Source organism: Cryptomeria japonica, chromosome 5, assembly GCF_030272615.1.
Source record: "Cryptomeria japonica chromosome 5, Sugi_1.0, whole genome shotgun sequence".
Classification (NCBI taxonomy): domain Eukaryota; kingdom Viridiplantae; phylum Streptophyta; class Pinopsida; order Cupressales; family Cupressaceae; genus Cryptomeria; species Cryptomeria japonica.
In genome coordinates this window covers 218,460,167-218,480,053 of record NC_081409.1, presented here as the reverse complement: position 1 = coordinate 218,480,053, position 19,887 = coordinate 218,460,167, and the positions used below count along the sequence as shown (strand labels likewise).

The 19,887-nt window shown below is 35.1% G+C and overlaps 1 protein-coding gene across 1 annotated transcript in view; it reads right to left on the bottom strand.

Moving 5' to 3' along the window:
* Positions 1-14,995, bottom strand: part of LOC131064407 (uncharacterized) — a 61,428-nt gene extending 46,433 nt beyond the window's left edge. Inside the window, exon 1 of the mRNA XM_057998541.2 lies at positions 14,761-14,995. Coding sequence (XP_057854524.2) covers positions 14,761-14,940 — 180 coding nt within the window. The 5' untranslated portion in view covers positions 14,941-14,995. The remainder of the gene's footprint in view (positions 1-14,760) is intronic.
* Between the last annotated feature and the right edge of the window lie 4,892 nt (positions 14,996-19,887).

The following is a 19,887-nucleotide window of genomic DNA, read 5'->3' as shown; positions in this document are numbered from 1 at the left end:
AACCGGCAATACACATTCATATATAATTCTAGCAAGTTGGTCAAGAATTATAGCCTATTCCAGCCTATTCAAGCCTCAACCATTCTAGCATCAAATCATTCCAATATCAATCACTCAACAGCAATCTATTAATCAATCAATTATACAAGTCTCAATCACCCAAGACATCAATTCAGATCATGTATAAGGTTCAATCAAGTGAATTGTTCATTGAATCAGCAGAGCCTGAAATATAACCAGCAATACAAATTCATATATACTTCTAACAAGTTGGTCAAGAATTTGTTAAATAAGATTATGCAAAGGATTAATTGCATATCCATCAAGAGGTATTTTGTTAACAATGACATAGCAAATTCCTTGAGCAATCAGTTTGAATTTAAGGGAGTGTCTTGAAAATAGGAAGGATGCCCCCCCTTCCAAGTCCACGATAGATGAGAGGATGCCCCCCTCATACTCTTATTGTAATGTCCCCTACTTGATATATTTCAATATACTAAAATTGATTGATATTCTTCAATTAATTATTAACAAGTTCTTATTTATTTTCCTCATTAGATCATTAATTTCATGATTCATAGTTTTTAATATAGATATCAGACCCTGCTACTACTTCAGTTTTAAGGGAGAAGGGTTTATGTATGTTACCAAAGCGCTTAGAGACCAAATACAATAGGTTCCCTCAAAGTTTACAGATCCAAGCCCTTACCTATCTTGGGTCTATACCCTCAAGGCTTATGGGTTGCTGATTCCCACCCTATCTTGGGACTTAACCTATTGCTTGGATTTAGACTGCCCCTCTTTGGAACATCTCATTCCCATCTTCTTAAATACTGACAGTAATAACATGATTTAGACTATAAGTATACTAATTTCTTATGTATTATGAATATATATATGAAATTAAGTATGACTGTCATACATATTGCAGTCCATATTAATATTACTATTAATTCTACATAAGAACATTATCAGGTTTCATATATTAAGCATACATTCTCAGCTCATCCCCATGCATACCACCAAGAACAAAGATGTTACTGCCTGTAACTTAATAATAGTTCTGATCTTATCAATCCATGGTTATGTTATTGGATGCTTCGATTCCTTTCCTTTAAATCTCTCAATGTGAGGGAGAGGTCACACCTCTTCATCATGCATGCCCTTTGGCAAGAGACACACCCTTTCATCATTAGCACCTTTTGAAAGAGTGCAACTCTTTCATTATTTCTGCCCTTTGGAAGGGACATAACCTATTATAATCAGATCTGCACCACTTCTTTAAATCAGATCTGCCCTTCTCATTTTTCAAATTCTCTCCCCCTCAAATGAGTTTCTCTTCTCCCTTTTATATCTCACATTTGAGGAAGTCACAACTTATCATTTCATGCCTTTTGACCTTTCATTAACTTTAATCAAAATTTTATTATATTTTATTATATTCTTTTATATTTTAATTTTAATTTTTATATTTATTCTTTTGTATTTTAATTTTATTATTATTTATTATTAAATTATATTTCAAAAGTAGGGACATTACACTTATCAAGTTGGCAAAGAGTTAGAGGGATGGCCCATCTTCCATGGTCTTGAGCTTGATCAAGGAGGATGGGCCCCCTTGCATGCTGTCAGCAACATTGAGGATGGCACACCTTAATATTGCTATTTGCAAGTATTTCTAATGAATTCACAATGTGATTGGCTATGAGGAATATGCCATGACCTGAGTTAATGATGCTATGATGTATTGATTCAAATGCTAATGACGCTACGCTTATTGATCTAATATTATAATGTCTTTATGTATGGATTGGAATATTATCATGATTTCATGTATTTTAGTGAATAATTTAATAATTTAGTAAATCAAATTTCATCAAATGGTTAAGATTTATCCCTGCACCATAATGGACAAAATTTTCCCTTTTTGTTAATTTTATTGTGTCCTAGTGTTTCCTTTGGTTATTTAATGCTGGATCTCAATGGTTAGATAAAGCTGGGTCTCATTGTGTATGCTGTGTAGGCATTTTACAATCCGGACATTCAGAATATGTTACGACAGGAAGTACTCCTGCATCCCTATTGTGTTTCCTTGTCCGTTTCTAATAAGATTGCTCTATTAAATCTGATAAATGATTATTAGTTCTAACTCCTTGGTGGATTGTCAAGTTAACCTAATAAATAAATCAATGATTCATATAAGAGATTAAATAGTAGACTTAATTGTATCGCATACCAATTATTCTGCTAAATATAACTGACTGCTTTATTTCTGAATGCAATTTATAACTAAAACTCTGTGATCTGATCGATACATTCTACCTTTCGAATTTGCTAAATAATGTATTCATGTCTGCTATAATATATATATTTATATGTCTGCTACAATAAACCTGCTCTATTTTGTATGATGTTGTGTTTATCTTTTCTCTAATGATTTTGAAATTCTTTCAATTTATATTCCAAATTGATATCTTCCATTATCCTTCCTACGAATGAACTTTTCTCCCCTTGATACCTTCCAAAAGTGGGGAAGTCATACCTCTTCACATGGCAAGGGTTACATCTCCTCGTAAAGCAATGCTAATAATATTTCTTAAATAATTTTGGTTGGCCTCCCTTGCTGATAATTAATCCTTGTTATTCTGGGTCGGCCCTCAATCAATTCTTTTAATATTCCTTGGTTGGCCCTTAACAATGGATTGCTATTATAATTTTTATTTAATCGTCTGGGTTTGACTGCTATAAAGGCTGTGATCTCATCTTACAAAGGCTGTGATCTCATATACTGGCAAGGATACGACAAATGAGAACTTCAATTATTCCTTGAAGGTCTCCATTGCATTTTCAAAGTTGCTTCCAAAGACTAAAACTTCCTAATGTCTGGTGGTGGGCAAACAATATGCCTCTCTCAAATGTCTGAGTATTTTTTTATAAGTCCACAAATCTCTTGAAATGGAGAAAAAGCTATCAATTAGAATGTTACTATCATCCTAACAAGTCATATTTTCTAATTTGTGCCACTTATGCATGGAGTTGAATATCTACTCCATAACCATTTCAACTGTCCTTACCTTTTCACATTAATTTTTAAATAGTACTTGAATTTTAATATACTATAATAATTAAAAACTCTAAAGTGGCGATCATTGTGCTCTCGTTTAAGTTTCTGTTTTAAACCCATTTCTATACTAATATCAGATTTTAGTGATTAATTTAATAATTTAATTAATCAAATTTCATCAAATGGTTGAGATTTATCCCTGCACCGTAATGGGCAAAATTTTCCCTTTTTGTTAATTTTATTATGTCCTAGTATTGCCTTTGGTTATTTAATGCTCAATCTCATTGGTTAGATAAAGCTGGATCTCATTGTGTATGCTGTGTAGGCATTTTACAATCCTGACATTCGGAATATGTAAAGATAGGAAGTACAGCTGCATTTCATTATGCAGTTTTGTTACCCTTCACAACTTTTGAGGACCCAAAATCTTAGACATATTATATTTTTCCCCTCCATGGTTCATTCTACCATGCTTTTGGCAAAAGGTGCAGTGCAGTGCTTTTGTAAAAGTTCTATATGAACTGAAAAATCCTGTTTCTGGAGATATATAACTTTTAGCAATCCTGCTACAGTTTTCTTTAACAGCTTTGTATTTTTATGTTTTACAGTTTATAATGGCAGCCTCAAATAAACATACAAAACATATTTAAGTGAATGGTGTAAGCCCAACTTTTGAGAACCCATAATCTTTAGACATATTATAGTTTTCCCCTTCTGTAATAACCTACCCTAGTTTGCACCCCTTTCACCAATTCAACTACAAGACATTTTGTCAAGCCGTTTGTTTGCTACGAATGAGAGAGAGTTCTCAGTATTGCAAATGATAGATGTTCTATGATGCTAAACATATAAGCAGATATATAGCATATATACAAATAAGAGAAAGCATAACAGATATACAATTGCCAAAAGATGGACTACAGAACAGCTGATTGAAATGACCCTTTGCCTAAGCTTACAATGCATGTAATTCATAATTCATCATTACACCCATCTGCTATCAATATGCAATATGTTTCAGATTTGTCAACCCCAATATATCTGATTACAAATAAGTTCAGGTGACTTCAAAGTTTTATCAGAAATATACAGGGAGCAAAGTAATCAGCTTGCACCTTAACCAGTCAGTGACGGGAGATCATTCTTACAATGAAAACCGATATGAATCAATGTGAAGCCCCACCTCTGTCAATGGACAATTTATCTCTACTATCTGATTGGAACTAGTGAAACAATAGAGCAACCCAGATGCTACTGATTTATGGTGGTCCACTACATGAAATATATACTCTGATAATCAACCTTGGCATTGAAAGTCGCCGAGAAGACTGGTAATCAACTTCCAATTGCAACCCGTCGATTCTCCAAATCTCTCAATACGCTGATGTAACCGATTCATTCCAGGAAGAAAGAATGTGTACATACAGATGACAAAGCTTCAGCATGCATTGAGTTCATTGGCTTGACAGATGACTATTGGCATTGAGTTCCTTGGCTTGACAGAGGCCCGTGACACAAAGAGGCATCGCACTCCAACACTGATGGTCATCTTTAATCTCCAGTGCCTGTGTAAAGGAAATAGATGGCTCCACCATTCCACACGTCTATGTCAAAGAATGAAAATTTCCAACAGCACTTCAGAAAAATCGACCCATACCATATGCACCAAATATTAAACAACTAGGAATCAGGAGCTATTAATACTTGGCTCGATAAAACAATGTTTGCCCATTGAAATATTATGTAATGTCTCCTTCCTAGTTGACAGGCAGTTGAGCAGGGATTGGCCTATCATCGGGTTCCCATAGCCCAGTGGAGTGGAAAGGGGACCCATATTGAGGTTTGTGGAGTTACACATGAGCTTTATAAGCAATTTTGGATGTTCAGAGGCAGCTGCTATTTTTTAGGAGGGATCCCTATTTTTTAGGGAATGACTGAGAGTTGGTCTTGGGGTGTCTATGGACCATTACGGATGATTTGAGACCATCTCCTATTTTTTAGGCCATCTATGTTTTAGGGAGGACTGCCAGTTGACTGGTTGACCACCCAGAGGATTGGGGAGTAGAGCAGGAGCTCCTATGAGCATTTTCAGTTGATTGGAGATAGTCTCCTAATTTTTAGGATGATCCCTATTTTCTAGGACACTGCCAGTTCACCTGCTATATTTAGACATCACCAGTGTGGTACATGCATCATCAGTTTACAGTTTGGGGTGGCCAAGTGATGGGATTTGAATAAAAATTAAATATTAAAGTATTGACTTTAATATTTAATAGATATAAAATAAAGTAATTATAATGCCACTTTATAATAATTTAATGAAGCATCTTAATATTATAATAAAGGGGACCACCTTGGGCCATGATGGCTAGGGGACATTATTAAAATTAAAAAAAATAAATTATTAAATACACTATGAGCCCAATTTTCAACACACGTCTTGAAGGGACATTATTTTATTAAAATTTGGGTAAATAAAAAGGTGGAGAAGAATAAAGTTTAATAAACTTTATTAAAATAAAGTTGGAAACCCTAAAAGGTACAATTAGGTTTTGGAGTCAATAAAAGAACATTTGGAGGCCTCATTTCATTACTCAGTCTTTTATTTTCACAGCAGGAAATTGCACGTGAGCTCTAAGGAAGGGTTTCTACAACAGATCAGCCTCCGGGGAACGAAATCTCCCAAGGGGAATAGTGAATTGGACGAAAACCCAGTTCATATTTGAGGGAAATATACACAAGGTTCTTGTTTGGGCTTCATTGAAAAGATTCTTATGTAGGTTTGGAGTTATTTTCAGAGGTAAATCAGACATTTTTGTAACAGCAAGTTGAATTCACCATTTAGTTGCAGAACTGGGACGTTTGGGCCTATGACATCATCATTCAGCAGCAAATCCAGCCTGTCGTACCATTATACAATGAGAATATAACCTACTACAGCTGGGTGTTAGGGGTTAAAATCATAATCAGACCTGTAGCTGTTTATATAGTGGCTGGAAAGTGTGTATCAGATTTGTGGCAGCAAATATGATGGCTGGAAAAATGCATATCAGACCTGTAGCAGCTCATATCAGTCTTTCTGTTGAAGATCAGACTTCCTGTCAGACCCGAAAGTGGTCATTTCCAATCCCAAAGTGGTCTACATCAGCCTACAACAGCTAGCTAACATCCGGGTATGATGCATGTTGATTATATGGTGCTAAACCCAATGGATTAAATTGTAACAATCTGATTTGTGACTGATAATAGGACTGTAATCTCTCGTTTCAGTCTTAGCAGCAAACAATAAACTAGTATTTTGCCATATCATTTAGCTATACATGTTTTAATTCATTGCAAAGTCATTTCCTTTCATTATTTGCAATATGTTATTATAAACAAGCATCAAAACAACACTCAGCCAAAACTCAAATCAGAATTACCGGTCTCAAAACATCATCATCTCTGAGAGTTCAAGACATATATCAAACCAAACAAAACGGAAAAATTGGATCAAATTTTGATGGTATAATAACCGTATTGAGGTATTTTGGTGCCGTATTATTATTCCCAGTATTGAGGGGTCGTAACATGAGAGTTTGCAACTATCAATATACTCACGACAAAAACAAAATTTTCAATTCTTCCAGTATATCGAACTCTTTGATTAATATTACTCCACCAAGACCAATATGAACAACGGCAATATATAAATCCTCAAGAAATTATAATGTTTAGAAACAATAATCGTATATCTCCAGATCAGATATAAAATACCTTCTTATATACTTATTACTGCGGCAAGCCTTAACTATTCAATCCTTAAGACAACCAACTCTCCATTGCACTAGATAAAGATGGAGGAATTCATCATAAGACCATATTGACCCTCAATATCTGCAAATATCTTAATTCTGGAGTAAAACCTAAACCTTACAAATTTGTCTCCAATGGAGACTTCACAAAGTTGGCACAAATGTAGACCCCGTCGTGAATCCGGTCCTAGGAAGAGTTAGGTTTTCGTCCATCCCTTCTTTCAATCTTCTGAAGGTTTGCGTCCTCAAAGATTCAGTTAATGCAAAGCATCAGACAAATTCATCAAAGCAAAATCCATGAACATCTAAACCCCCCAAATACATTGCAAACCCATCCTTTTATAACAATTTGATGAGCCTTCTAGAATTTTCTAATTTCCACCTCATGATGTAGCTTCTAGAATAGGCTGAAAGATTTTATTAAATAAATTGACTTTTTATAATATTTATTTTTTTAAGTCACTTTCAATTAAATTAATTAAATTAAGTCATCCTTTTAATATTTTATTTATTTGGACAACTTTAGAATAATTAAATTAACTCATTTCACCAAAATTTGGGGACATTACAATCCTCCCTTCTTGAAGATTGCTTGCCCTCGAGCAATCTACACCTGCATGCTGAAATCAAATACCCGGATCCCCTATCAACCTCAAAAACACTGCTCCACCAATCCGCTGCCCCACTCTGATATAAACACCATTATGCCTGGCGTTGTGAAGCAACTCATCATGATCCCTAAGAGACAATACACCAATCATGTCAATGCTAGGATCCCAAATTATCCTGGGTGCATATCCAATCAAGCTGATCTGCCATGTGTTGTTGTTCTAAACCCAAACATCATTTATCCAGTTGAGAACCTCACTCCAAAAGAAGCCACAGGTACCTCTAATGTCAGAGGGTGATGGAAGCTTATCACTATGCCAACCTCTATCATGGAAGGGATGATGCAAATCCCTCCAACTCCTCCAATCAACTGCAGCAAGTAAATGCCACTCAACATGAGGAACAATTATCATGCATACCCCGTACCTTGAAATACCACCAAATGCATTAGGAGGAAGTAGTGAATCAACCTCTCCTAGGGTGTCCGCATGCTCAAACAAATCTGAATCAGCAATGCCACCATTCATGTATACTCCTTCATAAGCTGGTCTAAAAGACATAAGCTCTACCATGTGAGCCTCTACAAAAAATAACTCCTCAAACTCATCATGAATAATCAAAAGCTCAACCAAATCTGCATTATGGATATCTTTATTTGCATATAAAGACATGACATTAGTGGCTGATCCACTAAGAGTATGCTCAACTTTACAATCACATCCCACACCTGAATCTCACATATCATTTGTGTCATCGCGATCAAGAGCCTCCTCATCATCCAACTCAAAGAGTGGATTATCCAAAGTCAAGTCAGCACTCATCTCGAAAAGAGGCTTATCAACTAAGGTTGAATATATATCATTAAATTCTTCATGACTATAGACAACTCATGAGGATGGGAAGATGAACTGCTACTGTCATACATTTGTGTCATGTCTTCAACCTCTACAAGCATCACTTCATTGAAAATTTTATGCTCAATACTTACACTTTGAGTACTAACACTTGTAGACTCCCTTGCATTAGCTATTCCATGTGTAAAGGCTGCAAACTCAAGAGAATAGGGAGGTAAACTACTGCTATCCCAAATCAGAATTTTGGGTTCCTCCTCTATGATTTCTTTGGAATCATCAAACATCACCAAATCTTGACTAGTCTCAATTAATTCTTCTTCAAATAATGTCGCAAAATTGCTGGGTATTTCCTTGTGTAGCTCTCCAATCATTTCATTAATGTGTTCAACTAGAAGAGCACACGGTTATATTGAGAGGGGGGGTGAATCTGTATAACAACAAATTTTACCAATTCTAACTTTATTAATCACAATAGCATTATTCACTAACTTTCAACACTAATGAAAATAAGAACACAATAACACAATGTTTTACGTGGAAACCCAAATGGGAGAAAACCACAACAAATCAATGCTTTTATATAATTCTTCTTTTACAATGTTTGTAGGCACCACCCCCTAACTTAGTTTGTGAGCACCAACCCACTGGACGCACCAACTCCCACACATTAGTTTGTCAGCACCAACCCAATGGAAGCACCAACTCCCACACATTAGTTTGTGAGCACCAACCCATTGGAAGCACCAACTCCCACTTCTGAATTTGCAAGCACCAACCCACTGGAAGCACCAACTCCCACAACTGATTTAGTGAGCACCACCCCACAAGGATGAAGCACCAACTCCACCTAAATGAAGCACCAACTTCACAAAAATGAGGTGCCCACCTCAATACAACTTCTGATATGAATAACTCCTCCAATGATAAATCTGCTATATAAATCTGCTTGTAATCTTCTCAAAAACTGCCAATACACCTGTACATAATTCTTATCAAAATCTTCAGTCAAATCTGCTGTTAATTTCCATATAAACTCTTCTTGTGGCTCATTTATATGTGTTCAGTCTTATGCACACCACAAACTCAGCATTACTCTCTTTTCAGATTATTTCATCAGCATTTTACATCACAATGCTCCTTACACCTTCAGCACTATGCACTTCTCACCTACAGGTGTATATAATTATTATCTTCTCAACACATATGCACCCACAGATTTTCCTTTCGTCTGAATTATAATTATAGCATACTACACACTCTTTTGAATCTGATGTGTATATCAATGTATATATTAACTTCCTTCTCCACAAACACCATACACGCTCACAATTTCCTCATAGAATTCTCTGTCATTTAAATCTGATATAACTCAGATCAAGAATCTGGTCATAATGTTTGCAGTCTCAAATTTCTTTATTCCTATCCTTGATATTCCTTCAGCCTTTTTATTTTTTTCACAACAACAACAATCATTTCATTCTTGGTTTCAAGATATACATTTCTGTACTAAGAGTCATGTCTTATTTGATAGACATGTCCTTTTGTTTTGTTTAATAAACAAATTATAATACTTAGCCCAAAACGCAACTCTTTGGGATAGTATTTTTCTTTGTAATATTCATGTCTTATCATAAACTGCACCCCAAATTGTTTTCATTAATTCATTACTTAATATGTGAAGTTTTCTTCAAGGATTGTATTACAAATGAGTTCGTAGCTTTTCGAAAAAAAAAGGTGACATCCTTAATATCAACAATTCGATCATTACTATCAAATCGTGGTATTAATGTTAATATTAACATATTAACTAAATTTAGTCAAACACAAATCATTTTATTTTCTGCGATCTGCTTAAGAAGAGAACTGTATAAATCTGCACAAATGACTGCACTAGTCCGATCCTCATGTAGAAGAATTTCCTCACGTTTTGCTTTAAGAACATTCATCCAAATGCAAGAGTATAATGATGGCATCATCAAACTGTGAGAGATGTGATCGAAGTGGTATTGGCCATAGACTTTGTTTTTTTAAAATAATCTGTGACTGGCGGGTCCCATTGCAATATTGAGTCATAGGTTTAGCCTTCCTTCTCTTTAAACTCCATCCTATGCACCTTCTTTGTTATAATTGACAATCTGATCTGTTGTTTATTTGTTCTATTCATAACTGTGCTTATCACTTTTACTTTCTTATAAATTGTTTCTACACTTTTCTCTTTTTCTTTCAATCTTACCAACCTACTCTTTTCACTCCTTTGACATCAATGACAATTTCCAACACAACTTCTATGCCTCTTGCATTGTCATTTTGCACCAAAGAAGTGGCTACTGTAAGGACTGATTTTCTGATTTATGCTATGGCCCTATCTCTAAGTATTTGCAAGTAGTCCTCTTTTATTAATTTCAATGCTTCCTTGAATGAGTGCAAATGTAAATGAGAAATTCCTTTTTGTCTTTCCTCTCTTTGGGCTGTCCAAATGAGGTCTCCTAGGTGCTTAGGAGTAAAATCCATCCTTGATAATGCTTGAGCTATTTTATCTTTTGTTACCATCAATTGGTCTTGCAAATCTTCCCACACCCAAGGCTTTTGTTTTGATTTTTCTTCATGTGTAGGAATTGTGTCATCATTGGAATCAATTATCACTTTGTTGATATCTTCATACAAAACTTGAATGCTAACATTTGAAGATTCCAAAACATTTTCATCTTCATGCATAAGGGCTGCCCACTCATGAATCTCATGCTCTCCCTCAACTGCTGATACAAAAATGGACTCTGAGCAATCTGAATTTTCAACTTTTACTTCATTCTCATCAATCTTCTCTTGAATGTACTCAATGCAAGGTTCATGTGATGACTAATGACTGCTAATCAAACTCAGAAAATCAGAATCGTGTTTATCATTGTCATCTAGCTTGAGAGTGATCTACCCACGGGCTGCCATTCCTTGCATGTTGCTGGAATCTACAAATTCTTCCTTCAAATCTTCAAACTTGAATGATTGGACAGCATGTGATCGACCAAAGAATTCATACCTTCATATGATTTATCAATCGAATTCTCTATGTCACCCACCATAAGACTCTTGCATTCCTTGTTAGATGCCTCGTGCGTTTCTTCTTGTAAGAATGCACAAGATTCTATCCCTTTATCTTCTTGTTCTAAATCAGCTTGTTTCTCAAACTCCTCATTAAGATTTCTGCAAACCTCACTTGTGGCCTTCACATCTTCTTCTCTCCCAATACTTTCTTTGCTATATTTTGATCCTTCTTTCTGCTGATATGGACTTGTAAACAAGAAGTCATCTTCATCCTCTTCCGGTTCACCCAAACATTGTGTAAAGGAAAGGATGTCTTGTATCTTTTTAGGAAGAGAGCGATACTTATAGTAGCTGCTCATAATTGCATCATGTATTGCCATGGTATGAAGTTTCTTACTTCTATTTGTAGCTGGAGAAGAAACTAAGAAGTGCCCACTTTTCCTTGAAAGTGAATCATCTAAACACTGCAATTCACGATTGATCTGTTGTTGTGTTTGTTCAAAGTCTTTCATTATTTTCTCCAGACTAGGTGCCTTTTCCTTCTTTGCTGGAGCAGGAAGGTAGGTAGGTAACAATCTTCCCTCCTTAATTCTAGCCATGGAACTAACTCACTGTCCAAGCTGAATTGCACTCAATTAACTGGCTTTCCCCAACAGGCTGGCAGGTTCGAGGCTCTAATACCACTGTAATAACCCATCCTAATTTGCACCCAAATTTTTGCACCCCTTTCACCAATTCAACTGCAAGACATTTTGTCAAACAATTTGCTTGCTATGAATGAGAGAGAGTTTTCAGTATTGCAAATGATAGATGTTCTATGATGCTGAATGTATAAGCAGATATATAGTATATATACAAATAAGAGAAAGCATAAAAGATATACAATTGCCAAAGGATGGACTACAGAACAGATAATTGAAATGACCCTTTGCCTAAGCTTACAATGCATGCAATTCATAATTCATCATTACACCCATCTGCTATCAATATGCAATATGTTTCAAATTTGTCAACCCCAATATATCTGATTACAAATAAGTTCAGGTGACTTCAAAGTTTTATCAGAAATATACAGGGAGCAAAGTAATCAGCTTGCACCTTAACCAGTCAGCGATGGGAGATCATTCTTACAATGAATACTGATATGAATCGATGAAGCTCCACCTCTGTCAATGGACAATTTATCTCTACTATCTGATTGGAACTAGTGAAACAATAGAGCAACCCAGATGCTACTGATTGATGGTGTTCTGCTACATGAAATATATGCTCTGATAATCAACCTTGGCGTTGAAAGTTGCCAAGAAGACTGGTAATCAACTTCCAGTCACAACCCATCCTTTGTCCAAATCTCTCAATACGCTGATGTAAGCAATTCATTCTAGGGAGAAAAAATGTGTACATACAGATGACAAAGCTTCAGCATGCACGGAGATGACTATTGGCGTTGAGTTACTTGGCTTGGCAGAGGCCCAAGACACAGAGGCATCACACTCCAACACTGATGGTCATCTTTAATCTCTAGCACCTATGTAAAGGAAATAGACAGCTCCACCATTCCACACAGCTATGTCAAAGAATGAATATTTCCAACACCACTTCAAAGAAATCGACCTATACCATATGCACCAAATATTAAACAGATGGGAGTCAGAAAACATTGATACTTGACTCGATAAAACAATGTTTGCCCATGGAAATATTATAATAATTCAATTGAGGTATTTTGGTGCCGTATTATTATTCCCAGTATTGAGGGGCCGTAAAAATGACAGTTTGCAACTATCAATATACTCACGACAAAAACATGCTAACGAAGGTGGATTTGTGTGAGCCATATTTTATAAAGTTTGACTCAATAAAGATTGACTCATAAACTATGCAGTTGAATTCCACTAGAACATCGTATAATTTGATACTCTGTGAAAAAACCGCCTAAATATGAAAATGAATAAATTAAGAGCAGAGTAGCCGAAAACTCCTGTGTCCCTCTTTGGGCACGAGTATCCCCGTATCCAAAACGGGTATTTATCCGATACAGCCCGGACATGTCAGATATTGTACCCATGCATGCCCAAAAAACCCTAATTTCCAATCGTGCCAAATACTATGTGATTTGATTTTTTCAAATTTTGACCTAAATCTTCTTAAATTTAATTTTAAAAAACTTCATTCATGCAATTTAAAAAAAAAAAATTGGTATAAACAAAACCTACACCAAATGAGAAAGACAAATGAAATGTTTTTCTATTTCAACAACCCATTTTTTTGGGTTATCTTCCAATACACCTCTACTATTTTTTCATATTGTAAAATGTTAAATCAAGTTATTTTATGTAGCGATTATGTGTCCATATTGCTTTGGAAGTATTGAAAATCTTTTCTAATAACTTAGATAATTGTGTAAAATATATATGTATATGTGATTTTTATGAATGTCATATCCAGCTGTATCCATATTGGGGGTCTTAAATAATGGCCGTATCGTATCCGATACCATATCCATATTTGTATCCATATCTGTTTCCATGCAACTTTGATTAAGAGCTCTATAATGAATAGTTCATAAGGGACGCCATCTCTTAAAGTTTTGCAAATGAAGTAACAAGCAAGGTAGGCTTGATCTTGGGGAAACTCCATAATTAAATGCTATTAAGTAAGAGTGGTACTAGAATAGATGCCTTCTTAGAAAGTCCAAATGCTTCACCCTGTGAGTATCCCCTACATGTCATGAGTGTGAAGTGGACCACTACTCATGAAATATAAGTCGATAAAGATCTATGCAGTTGAATCCTGATAAAACATCATATAAACTCTGCTACTTTCCAATCTTGTTCCATTTGTTAATCTCTTATTTAGGGTTTTTTTTCCTGTCCACTCGCTGTAACTGTTCTTTTCCCATTCAACTAGCGTATTTTGCAAAACTGTTTTCCAGTCACCATTGTCCTGTCCATTTTCAAAATTAATTACACAGATCTGTTTTCGGTTTTAACTGTCATGCTTTCACCCTCGGATAATTAGGGAACCCTCACCATGGCTCCTGATATGCTATTTAAGATACTAATCGGGCAGGTTTCTGCAACTATTTTATAAAGAGCCTAGAAGAGGAAGTTTCTTTGGCATGACTGTGACCTGACTTGTTTCCTTTCAAAGTGAACCCTAAGATAAGACCAGAATTATTTACTTTTTTAAAATAATCAAAATTTACAGAACCAAAGTCTTCTACCGAATTTTTCTATCGCAGAATTATATATCCTTCATTCACTGCGCCCAAAACCTACAATTGGGTTCTAAAGAAGCTATGATTCTTTTAACGCTTGCATACTTCTATCATAATAAGAAATTACTAGGAAAAGATATAATAAAGCTGAAACTTGAAGCTAAGGACATGAATACTTACCTCGGCTAAGGCATCTCCTAGGGCTTGAAATTGCTTTGATAGCGCCAAATTCTGGTCTGAATCATGGGGAGGTTGAGGAGATTGAAGTAGTGTATCGTTTTCATCTTCGAAAGGAAGATTTGATGGGCGCGGTAGCAGGGGACGCGAGCGCTTCTTGTTTTTCTTCCATACCATCTGCATCTTTGGAACATGTAAAGAATGAACAGATCGGAGAATTATAATCGTACGGGAAATACAATCAAGATTTATACGGCTTTCGAATGGCACAAAGCAAGGCCTCGAATTTGACGGTCTGTGGACCGTTTTTTCAATTTTAGACCGTTTTTTATAACAATAAAATTCGCACACCGTATAGGTAATTTGATTTGCTTTATTTTTTTATATAGCCCTATACCTATTCATAATTATTATGAAAGTAATAAAAAGTTATTAGAGTCAAATATGAAATTCTAAATTCTAATGTATATTATTTTTTTATATTAGCAATCATATTTTGGTGTGCAATAGGTACACGAAAGAAGTGGAAGGTAAATTAGGGAAAATATTGGTATATTTCTTGTTTAAATGTGTGTTGTATATAAGGTCAATTGGTAGGGTCATTCAATAAATGATAAAACAAAGATCTCAATGGAGAAGTGGTAGCTTCAAATCAATTATGCAAACACTTGCGTGTATTCAAACATGATTGAAATAAAACCTTTGAATTAGGAAGATAATCAAGCTCCAATACCAACAGGCTTATGTTATGGTTGCAATAGGGAAAGGGGGAGACAGGGAGAGACAGATATAGAAAGAGGTAGAGATGGAGGTGGTAAGAGAGAGAAAGAGGTAAGGAGGTGGAGAGCGATACGAAGAGAAGGTACATAGGCATGACACCATAATCACCACCAATGTTGTACCTGCACAACAATCACCGACACGAGACTCCAAGTCTCAAACCATGGACCCAACCATGTCATCAAATCGAAGACAACTTGTGTACCTATCACCATCAAAGTCTAGTTTTAAGAAAAACCTATAAACTATACCAAAAAGTACAAAATCTGATAATCAACTATAGAATTTAATAAATATCACATAAAAACATGCACTCCCTCAAGGTCTTACCTCTTGACTTCTCTCGATGCTCACAGAATCACACCCTAAGTCTCAAGCACCTACAAGTGTTTGAACAAATAGACAGCTCTCCATACTCATCAATTTGAGAAACAACAACACCATTGTGTAGCTAATTAAACATGCTCTCCCACGCCTATTCAAAATCAAAAAACTAATTATGTATGCAAAAGTTATGCTCAAAATTGTGAAAACAATAATATATGACAATTAGGCTCCCAAAATAATTAAAAAGGTAAAATAAGAGAATTGAACCTTTACCATTGCGTAGTGCTTGGAACCAGCTAGCTTTCCAACGAGTATAGAGAAGTAAAAAGATAGACTCACTTGGTGAAACTTATGCTCTGTTGAAGAAAACTATCAATTACGCTATATAAGCAATGCAAGGGTGGCCCCCAAGTTGAGCCATCAGAGGTGCAACACTCAAGTGAGTTGCACTAGGAAGGTGGAGGAGTAGACCCAAAAACTTATTAAATCTACTTTGATACTTGTTGAATGGAAATTTCAATGGTTTTTTTTTAATATCAAATATCAAAAAATATTTGGCACATTTTAATATTTACCTTGGTGGTTTTGGAAGCAGCGACAACTAAGGGATGGTTGTTGGTTGTTATTACTTGGTTGTCAACGGTTATTACCCCTATTGAAGCCACTGGGAATCGACTGAAAGGGAACCAATAGTAATAGCACCACTAATGGTACCTTGCTGACAAGGGGACGACAACTGTACCATTGTTGATTGTACTATATGGCAGTACACCTCAAAAAGTTTGTAGAATTTTTTTTTTTTTTTTTACTTCAAACTTTTAACAACCTGTTGCCCCCTTTGCTCATTTTTTTTACTTTATTTTCTTTACATAGATTTTTCTTCTGAAGCCAATGGAAAAATATATAAATATTTATTTTATTTTATTTTTAACTGCGTAGTTGAGGTTGTACAACAATGCGATTGTGTGGTCTACAATTTTTTTCAAGTTTGGCTAAATATGGAAAATTTAATGTAAAATGTGTCTCTCAGCCCACTTAGGTCCAATGGCAAGATCCATTTTGTCTCAAGAGGTCATCTAATTTTTTTCCCTACAAAACCTTCATATGAAATCCCATTTTAGGAACCCTTATGACCCATTTTTCTCAAACCTCGAATATGCAAACAACCTATAATAACAACAAAACCAAAACACTCATATCTGTAATAAAACAACCAGCAAATATGTTCCATAACATGTAATGTCTCAAATATTTCATGTTGAGTCGTGGCTTCAACTTTGCATCTCATTCACTCAAGCTAGGGTTATAACTCAAAATCTAACCATAAAAGCTCTGATACCACTTTTTAGGAAATAATGCATAGATTCCCAATTCATTTAAGCCATTTTCTACATAACTAGTAAGATAAAAGCATGCATACAATCTTATCTAGAATAACCATTATGCATAGATTAAATGGACAATCCACAAGATGACACATGATATACCCTAGAAAAACCCTAACGAGGGAAACATCCAACCTCTAAAAGCATCCACACTCTATCTATCACTCAACATATAAATGATATGTGCACTTATAGAGTTGCAATGAACATGTTTGAAACATAAAGCCCTTTAATTCATCCTCCATGCATGTAAGCATGAATCCACACATATTATGCCATGCTTCGTGTATTCACTCCAAAAAACTCAATAATTTGACAACCCACTCAACCAGCCAACCTTAACCACTAAACATATGCTTGATTATGTAGAATCGAACTTACACAAATACAACCAAGTGGTGAACTAAACAATGTGACTCAAAACCATGAGTTCATAAAACCATTGACCCCACATGTAATATTGGGTACTAAGTTTTCACTTTAGTAATATTTCCCAATACTAAAATTAATTACATTTTCCCAATGCAAGACCCATATTAAATATATTTCCCAATATTACTTACAATATCATAACATGGCCCCAAAAATGTTAACTCCTAGTTATACATGTCCATCCACGTCCCCCTAAGTGCACTACACACATAATAAAAAAATAAACATTAGAAACATTATGCAAGGTGTACAACACCTTATCCAAATAAGAGAGATAAAGAGATAGGGAGGTAAAGAACTACTTGGATAAAAATAGAGTGAGTGAGAGAGAGAGAGAAGCGGGGGGGGAAGATAGAGATAGAGATACGGAGGTAGAGAACTACATGGATAAAGAGAGAGAGAGAGAGAGAGAGAGAGAGAGAGAGAGAGAGAGAGAGAGAGAGAGAGAGAGAGAGAGAGAGAGAGAGAGAGAGAGAGAGAGAGAGAGAGAGAGATGAAATGAGAAACAATGAGTGTGTGTATATGAGTGAGACAGAGAGGGAGTAGATATATAAAAATAGATAGAGAGGGAGAGTGAGAAATAGAGAGAGGATAATAAGTAGAGAGATTTAGACAGGGGGAGTGATAAGGAGAGAGAGGGGGGATAGAAGGATAGAAAGAGGGAGACATGGATAGAAAGGAGATATAGAGAGATAGATGTAACTTGGAAAATATAAAGGGGGTGAGAGAGATAGAGGGAGAAATAAGCGGGGGATATGTAGAGATAGAAAGATAAAGACATAGGAAGTGAGATATATATAGAGAGAGAGGGGGGGGGGGCAATAGTGAGAGATAAAGGAGGTGATAGAGACAAGTAGTAGAGATAGGCAAGGATGGAGAGAGAGAGAGAGAGAGAGAGAGAGAGAGAGAGAGAGAGAGAGAGAGAGAGAGAGAGAGAGAGGGTAAAGATAGAGAGATAAAGATAGGGAGGGAGAAATAAGGATTTTTTGTGAGAGAGGGGTAAAAGTAAGAAGTTGAGTTTGCCATCGAAATTCTGGACTTTAAAAAATTGCAAAAAAATTTGATAGAAATGGGTAATTTTTTATTTTAGAAATGTGTGCCTATATGCATTAGGATCTCGAACCAAAACTTGTGACGGTTACCCACTACCATTTGGGTCTGATATGAAACAGACACTCACTATTTAAAAAATGGGTACCCATTTCTAAAGGTTATAGGATCTCATTATTTACAAAATTGGATCCTATTTCTTAGATCTGTTTATTTTTTAGAAAATAGCTATGAGTTCATTTTCTTTTGACATCGAAAGCAAGCAATGAGATCTTGATTTCGGCACACCAACACCTTGTTTTAGCTAGCACCAAATCTCCTTCCATCCTGGTACATACATCTCACCATTTTATTTTATTTTGGTATAATATGTAAACTAAAGGAATTTTATTAATTTTTGTATAATCTTTTAAATTAGGTTCTTGTTTTAAATTTTTTAATTAGGTTATTTTATATTCTTATAAATTAGGGTTTAAATATCTTGTAAATTAGGTTTTTGTTTTGAATTTATAAACTAGGGTTTATTATCTTGTAAATTAGTTTTTTATTTAATATATAAAATTTGAATCTAAACATACAATAATGTGAAACACATACTAATACCTTGTCAATCATATAAATCTCATAATACTACCATATACAATAATGTGAAACTAAATTTGAATCTAAACATACAATAATGTGAAACTTGAATAATGTTAAAATCAAGAGGTGGTGAATAAAACCATTTACAAATACAAGACCACTCAAGCTCATTGGAAACAATCTATAAAGTAACTTATCCTCATGAAAATAGGTAAAACATGTAGGTGTGAAGGACCATAGATAAAGCATTATATCATCTCTACCATCATAAAAAAATTTTAAAGGTGCTACAAATCCACTTGGTGAGGGATACATCAAAATATCACATTCAAAAGGATTGTACAATATTTTACTAGCATAACCCATCTTTTTTAGATCTTCACTTTGTACTCGTGAATATAATTAAATTCCAAATGATATATATTTGTTTCCACTAAATTACTCTATTATTAGTGTTTAAATGGAATAGCATCAAAAACAAAATCACCACATGAAATAAAGTTTCATCAACCTCATCACGAGAAGATAAATAACTATGACTATGGTTCTCAGTGTGTTAAATATATCATCA